This window comes from Austrofundulus limnaeus, unplaced genomic scaffold (genome assembly GCF_001266775.1).
Source record: "Austrofundulus limnaeus strain Quisiro unplaced genomic scaffold, Austrofundulus_limnaeus-1.0 Scaffold88, whole genome shotgun sequence".
In the NCBI taxonomy this organism is placed as follows: Eukaryota; Metazoa; Chordata; class Actinopteri; order Cyprinodontiformes; family Rivulidae; genus Austrofundulus; species Austrofundulus limnaeus.
In genome coordinates, this window is record NW_013952490.1 from 901315 (window position 1) to 908714 (window position 7400).

At 42.7% G+C, this 7400-nt stretch overlaps 1 protein-coding gene across 3 annotated transcripts in view; it reads left to right on the plus strand.

Annotated features, from left to right (window-relative positions):
- The window catches only part of ttc28 (tetratricopeptide repeat domain 28), a 253039-nt gene that overhangs the window by 218409 nt on the left and 27230 nt on the right, over positions 1–7400 (plus strand). For all 3 annotated transcript variants that reach the window (XM_014012082.1, XM_014012083.1, XM_014012084.1), the window contains 3 exons: positions 2923–3719; positions 3810–4354; positions 5680–6203. In XM_014012082.1, coding sequence (XP_013867536.1) covers positions 2923–3719; positions 3810–4354; positions 5680–6203 — 1866 coding nt within the window. The remainder of the gene's footprint in view (positions 1–2922; positions 3720–3809; positions 4355–5679; positions 6204–7400) is intronic.

Consider the following 7400-nt stretch of genomic DNA (forward strand, 5'->3'; position numbering starts at 1 on the left):
ATATATATATCTGTAACTGGGTTTTGATATTTGCTGTGTAAAGGAGACTGGTTCCTGTTATAATGTGCATTCTTCTAAAAAAACAGCAACAAAAAATATACATTTTTCTCTGACACATCTTACATTCCAAAACATGAATCAATAGCAATGTTGTCTTATTCCAAAATATAATTAAGAAGTACACCTAGATCTGTTCAGCTCAGGCTGGTCGTCTCTGCTGTGTTGATAATAATCACCCCCAACAGCAGCAGTACCATTGTAGGGAAACCCCTGTTTGCTAACTGTAGGCAGGAGCATTCTGGATTTTCTTTACTTGAAGAAATGACAGAGTGATTTACTCAAAATACATCACCAAATCTCCATGCCGTCAATGCAGGCTATCCCTGTTTGTACAGGCAGCTGTGTAATGAAAAATGACAATACGTTGTCATACTTTTAATATCTTTGGTCATGGTGGTTGGATGGATCTCTGTGTAAAATAATTTGAAGGAAGTGATGTTTGCTGTATGCTGTTTTAAAGCTGTGTGAAAATAAATAAACCTTGAGGTGTATTTGGATTACATTTTAATTAAATACACCACAGACATTAAATGAAATCAAGGATCAAGTTAAAAGACTTAATATATTTTGTGGTCATTTTAATTAGGACTGCATGCTATTAGCTAGACCCCCTACTTCCACCTATTCTAGTTCCCAATTTTGGGTTGCATCAGTATTTACTGTCATGTTTGGAATGGTTTTATTTACTGTTCTACAGGATGCTCTTCCCACAGGGCTTGATAATCCTCTTACCTTGTGGGGGGCATAGAATTTTTTTCTTTTGCCTCAAGTGTGGCTCCAGGCATTGCCTAAGGCTTATGGCAATTTTGGCAGCAGCTTCCAAGCCTCAACCTGAAACCTGGCCACGCTTCCCCAGCCTTCAACCTGCCTCCGTTACCCCTGCGTCCATCACAAAGTCCCAGATCCGTTTTTAGCCTGCAGCCTGGAACATGTTTTCTGGTAATACATCAGTAGGCATTATGTCCCCAGTAACATCAGCATCCATTGGGGAAAACATAACCTTGGGAGTGACTTTGTGGCTGTCAGTGTCCCTTCACGCAGCTTGCTGTGAATCTTAACATATCGTCAGACTCCAAAGAAAGGCAAAGTTGGAGTTTGTCCAAGGTGTGGGGAATGTTTGTCCCATCCATAACCAGTTAGATCTCCACTACTGTTTTTGCACCGCACACAGACATCAACAACATGGATTTGACACGTTGTTCAAGTCTTTATTATGTCGTTTGCAAACTAAAGTCTCTATGAGCATATTGCGTCTCTCTTGTTTTCTATTCTATTCTGTCATACTTAAAGCATATTAATGTTTCAGGGCCAATACCTGATGATTAGTGTCACTTCAGGATGTATTACTTTTAACCTGAGACTGCAAGCAAGCAAGGAAACAGCAGATGGAGTATGATTTGTCAGCAAGTATTTGCTCCATTCTGAATAATCATCTTGATTAAGGAGATGGAGGCTTTGATTACAGTTTCCCCAACAAAGGCGTTCAATTGAGGCACGTTTAGTTTAAATTAATCATCTCTTCTGCACTTGACTGAAAGACTTGCGATGCTAATTTTATGGACATATAAGATGTCTTACATTTAAAAAGTGTATGCACCGGTTTTGTAAATGAATATATACATGGCTTCTATAAATCACGTATGTGGTTCAGAGTGTCAGGCTGTAGCTGTGCCAAAAATTTTTTCTATTGCCATTGGCCATATTGGACTGCTTTCTAATTCAGCCAGCATGGAAATGCATATAGGCCGTCTGTTTGGCTTCATTCCTAGTGTTTATGTACCCTGTGTTCGGCCCGTATCATGGCAGGTTTTGGATGAAATAAATAGGAAAACACACGTGGTGGTAACTAATTCCAACGTTACCATCACATACTCACCACAAGCCACAATGATCCTCTCCATCCCCAGTTTTTACCCGCTCTGACTCCAGAATCGTTTCCTTCCCTTGTGTCCCATCAGTGGCTGTTTCCCACATCCTACTGAACCATTAGTCAACGCTGATGTGGCAAAGCAGTGATGATCACTCTGTATGAAGGATGAAGATGGAGTTTTTTGCCTTGCCTTTGGGTTCTCTGTGTCTATCCCTCAGCAGCCACGCTGTCTAGTCTCTTGGTAAACTTTGATATTATCGTTACCATTGGTATTTTTTTTTAAAGCTGAGTGATGGCTCCAGAAAGGAGTCGCAGAGAGATTAACAATGAACCTCAGAAGGTGGAAGAGCTCCAGTAAATATGTGGTGATGTCTCTTTACTCTCTGTTGTGTTTTTGTCAGGGTGCATTAATATAAAGGTGTGCACACATTTATTTGGGTAGTGGGAGAATGAATGTGTGTGTGGCAGATGGCGGCCTGTTTGTGGAGTAAAGCCAATAGTTTTCAAAGTGCAATATTTTGGTTGACATTAAACGTTCAAGCACTGTCTTCTCCATTATTTATAGCTTCTCCGCATGTATCCATTTCTTTCTAAAGAGCTTTCCATCCACTACTATCACTCTCCCCCATTTTTACTTCCACTGTCTTCCTCTCTTGTTCTTTCTTACTTATTTCCACCCATGCGGAAAAGTTGTTGATTTTGGTAAAATCCCTAGAAGACACAGTCATCAAAGAGTGTTTAAGCAATCAAACAGAGTCAATTTTGGTGTTGTAGTAACTCTGTTTGATTGCACTACATTTTAATGACCATAATTCTGTGGGCGAGTGTGTTGTGTAAGCAGAGAACAGATGGCTCAGAGAGCATATTTTAACAACCAAATGACTTGTTTTTAACACAAAGAGCTGACAAGGCACTTGAATTTTACTCAGTTTCAATTTTCCCTTGAGTGGCTCTTTAGCATCATCCTATTTGTTTCTCTCTCTTTCCCATAGGCATTATCCACCAGATGAAGGGGGACTATGAGACTGCACTGAAACTCCACAAAACACACCTGGCCATTGCTCAGGAGCTGAATGACTATGCTGCCCAGGGTCGGGCTTATGGTAACATGGGTAATGCTTACAATGCCCTTGGAGCCTTTGACCAAGCTGTCCGCTACCACCGCCAGGAGCTGCAAATCTCCATGGAGGTCAATGACAGGGCTTCACAGGCGTCCACTCATGGCAACCTGGCTGTAGCTTACCAAGCCCTTGGTGCTCATGATCGGGCTCTACAACATTACCAGAACCACCTCAACATAGCTCGGGAGCTCAGAGATGTACAGAGTGAAGCTCGAGCTCTGGGAAACCTCGGCAACTTCCACTGCTCTCGGGGAGAATTTCCTCAAGCTGTGCCCTACTACGAGCAGTACCTCAGACTGTCCCCTGAGCTCCAAGACATGGAGAGTGAAGGGAAAGTTTGTCACAATTTGGGTTATGCTCACTACTGCTTGGGCAACTACCAGGATGCTGTCAAATACTACGAGCAGGATCTAGCTCTGGCCAAGGATCTCCATGACAAACTAAGTCAGGCCAAGGCATACTGCAACCTTGGTTTGGCTTTTAAGGCCCTTGGAGATTTTGCTAAGGCAGAGGAGTGCCAGAAGTATTTGCTGTCATTGGCCCAGTCCCTGAACAATGCGCAGGCTCGCTTCAGAGCACTGGGGAACTTAGGGGACATATTTGTCTGTAAAAAAGATGTAACTGGAGCCATTCAGTTTTATGAACAGCAACTGGCTTTAGCGCACCAGGTGAGGCCAATAAGATAATTAAACTATTTGGCATGAAAAAGAAATCTGTTTTTATATCATTCACTCGTGTCCCTCTTTTTCTTGTTTCAGGTTAAGGAACGTAGGATGGAAGCCTGTGCTTATGCTGCTCTCGGAGCCACCTACAGACTTGTGCAGAAATATGACAAAGCCCTCGGCTACCACACCCAGGAGCTAGAGGTTTACCAAGAGCTCGGTGATGTGTCAGGGGAGTGCAAAGCCCATGGCCACTTGGCCGCTGTCTACATGGCCCTCGGAAAATATGCCATGGCTTTCAAGAGCTACGAGGAGCAGCTAGAACTGGGTCGAAGGTTAAAGGATCCTGTTGTGGAGGCTCAAGTTTATGGAAACATGGGCATCACAAAAATGAATGTGGGAGTGATGGAGGAAGCTATTGGGTACCTGGAGCAGCAGCTGGCTACTCTGCAGCAGCTAAGTGGAAATGAAGCAGTAATGGACCGGGGCAGGGCATATGGAAACCTGGGAGACTGTTATGAGGCTCTAGGAGATTTTGAAGAGGCCATCAAGTACTATGATCAATATTTATCAGTAGCACAGAGTCTAAATCGCATGCAAGACCAGGAGAAAGCCTACAGAGGCCTAGGCAATGGACACAGGTAAGACTGCTTCTTTTTTTCTTACTTAAAATTACTGTTTGTTTTTGACACTACTTGCATATACTGGAGCTTTATCAGTAATCACAACTTCTCTGTTGTAATTTATCATATTATGTGCTTACAGTCATAAACCCCATTGGTATAAACATGTTTCTGACGAGCAATGCTTAATGGTGAATCTGGTTCTAGCTGTGTCAGCAGTAGCCAAGTGGCCTTGATCTTAAATAAATGCAAAGTAGTTTGGCGCACAGATGTCCGAGAGCGGGAGAAGCGTTGTTATTTTAGGACAACTTCATGCATCTTGTGCCTCTTATTCCTTATATTTCTCCTGTATTTCTTGCCTTAAAGAGCAGATAAAAACCTGGGTACATGCAAAATAAAACACGGGCAGCTTGCTGAAATGCTCATTTCAAAGGTGATTTTCTTCTCATTGTTCACCGTGAGCATGGCACCAAAGTAATCACACACAGCTGTATTTGCCATGCATGAGTTCAGAAGAGAATAATAGACATCAAACACAAATGCCGCTCGTCTTTCTGCAGTTCTTAGTCAAGAAAATACATTATCACACACCATTAATTAGGCTGAAGGCTTTTATTCTTGTAATGCTCCATTTGAACCGGTACACAGCAAGTGACGATGTGTCTGAGAATGTGAATAAAGTCTGTTTGAAATTTGTGAAGGTGAATAAAATGTTCAGATGGGAGGAGGGATCCCTGTACCATATTAAAGGTTAGCAAATGGTGTTAGTCAACAAAAGCACTTCAATTTGAGACAGACCAGGAGACATTTATTCCACTGCCAGATCTTTACTTGTCTTTGATTCTCCCTGCTATATGAACACCTCATTGTCTTTCAAAAGGGCCATATCATGCAAAATCCACTTTTTTAGCCCCAAAATGCATTTTGTTGGATACTTGGAGTCTCTAGGAGAAAGTTGAATTCAGTCTCTTTGGGTTCTGCAAAGGTATATTTATATTCTGTTTGGGTAATATTTTTCAACCCATTCAGTTTACTTTATTGTTTTATGACATTTTCTGAACTATTATGTCAAATTCTTTCTGGTCTAGACTTACCAACTACAATTTCATCGTCTTCATTCTCCTCTTGCTTTGAGACAGACTCAGGCTCATAAAGCAAGAGTTTAAAAGCATATGTCCACATTAATAATGTGGTTCTTTGATTTAAAAAAGTAGCTGTTTATTTAAGAGTTGTGGATTTAGATTTAAATTTATTTCATATTCATCCACAGAAAATACTAATGAAGGTAGGTGGTCTTATTGTTTTTTTTATCCTGCTTAATGGCTTTTTGTTTTCATTTCCAGGGCCATGGGAAACCTTCAGCAGTCGCTAGTATGTTTTGAAAAGCGGCTTGTTGTGGCACATGAGCTAGGCGAGTGCGGAGGCAAGGCTCAGGCCTACGGTGAGCTCGGTGCACTCCACAGCCAATTAGGCAATTACGAGCAGGCCATTTCTTGCCTGGAGCGCCAACTAGCCATCGCCCGTGACACGCAGGACAGACTACTAGAGGGTGACGCCAGCTGTGGTTTGGGAGCTGTGTACCAAGCTATGGGGGAGTACGAGACAGCCCTGCGATGCCACCAAAGTGACCTGGAGATTGCGGAGGAAGCAGGCAGCGCCACACGACAGGCTCGCGCTTATGGGAACCTGGGCCTTACCTACGAGTCACTTGGAAACTACGAGCGAGCGGTTGTGTTTCAAGAACAGCACCTGAGTGTGGCGGCTCAGACTAATGACTTGGCTGCCAAGACACTGGCCTATGGCAGCCTGGGGAGAACACACCATGCTCTGCAGAACTACTCACAAGCTGTCATGTACCTGCAGGAAGGTGAGTGAGTTAAAGGGAGCAGGGGAACGGATTGCCTTTGTTGCTCGAGCTGATAGGCTTAGAGTTTGTGAATTCATGAATATGAAATTCAGAGCCTATTTATTGCTAAGCCTTCGCCACACTTTTATTAGGCTGCATGCATGTGTGTGTGTGTGTTTGAGCTTTTGTACTCACGCGTTATACGTGCACAGGGGGATTTTGTGTGATCATTATGCATTTGTGTTGTCCTCAGCGGTATAGGTATACCAGCATTTGTGTACATCTGCCTCTGCAGACCTATCAGAATGCCGCCAAGTATTTCTTCTGTTTTCTGCTTGGTATTTTTCACACTTCTGTATCTACTTTCTCGGAGGGGGTCTTTGCAGAGAGCTGCTAAAAGAATCTTTTCACACAGAGGCTGTCAGACTCCCACCTGCCCGCCTCTCACATTTTCCTGTCCTATAGATTATGGTGAAATAAGAAGCTGAAGCTTGGCCTCTTGAAAATTAATTATGTTAGTGACACTTTGTGAAGTGTTTGTTGTTGAGAATCTACTACCGTATTTATTCAAGTATAATACGTAAAATTAAATCCATACAATCATCCATAAAGTTGGGGGGGTAGTACTATACTCGGATAAATATTTTTACTTATGTATTTTAACTGAAATATTGGCTTCATTCACAAAATTATTGAGTCTGGAAATGAGACCGCTTCGTAAAAAGCAGTTGAAACGAGCTTACCTCTGACTCTCCTCCGTGCTTCAGAGTGAGATAACAGATCCAGGCAGGCGACATGATGTGAAAAAAAAAGGGGGGCGGGGGAGTATTCCTGCACCTTAGTAATGATAACAAACCAATGACATTAGCGTGTGACCGAGCCGCTCCTGGAACAACAACAAACACATGTTCGTCTGTAATGGCGGCCGTCTACCGGTGTTCTGAAAAAGTTTGTATCCCTGAAAAAAGTTTCCCCACCAGAGGGTGTGCTCGCGAGTAGGAAGTAATCTGCTTTTCCCCCACAAGAHKRBYSAAATCTCATGTGAAGTCTCTGACTTTTGTGTTGGCGCATCCTGGTGGACTGTGTGTAAAAATGCCAGAATTCATATGATGCTGCTACAGCTGATATACACTCACTGGCCACTTTATTAGGTACACCTGTCCAACTGCTCGTTAACACTTAATTTCTAATCAGCCAATCACATGGCGGTAACTCAGT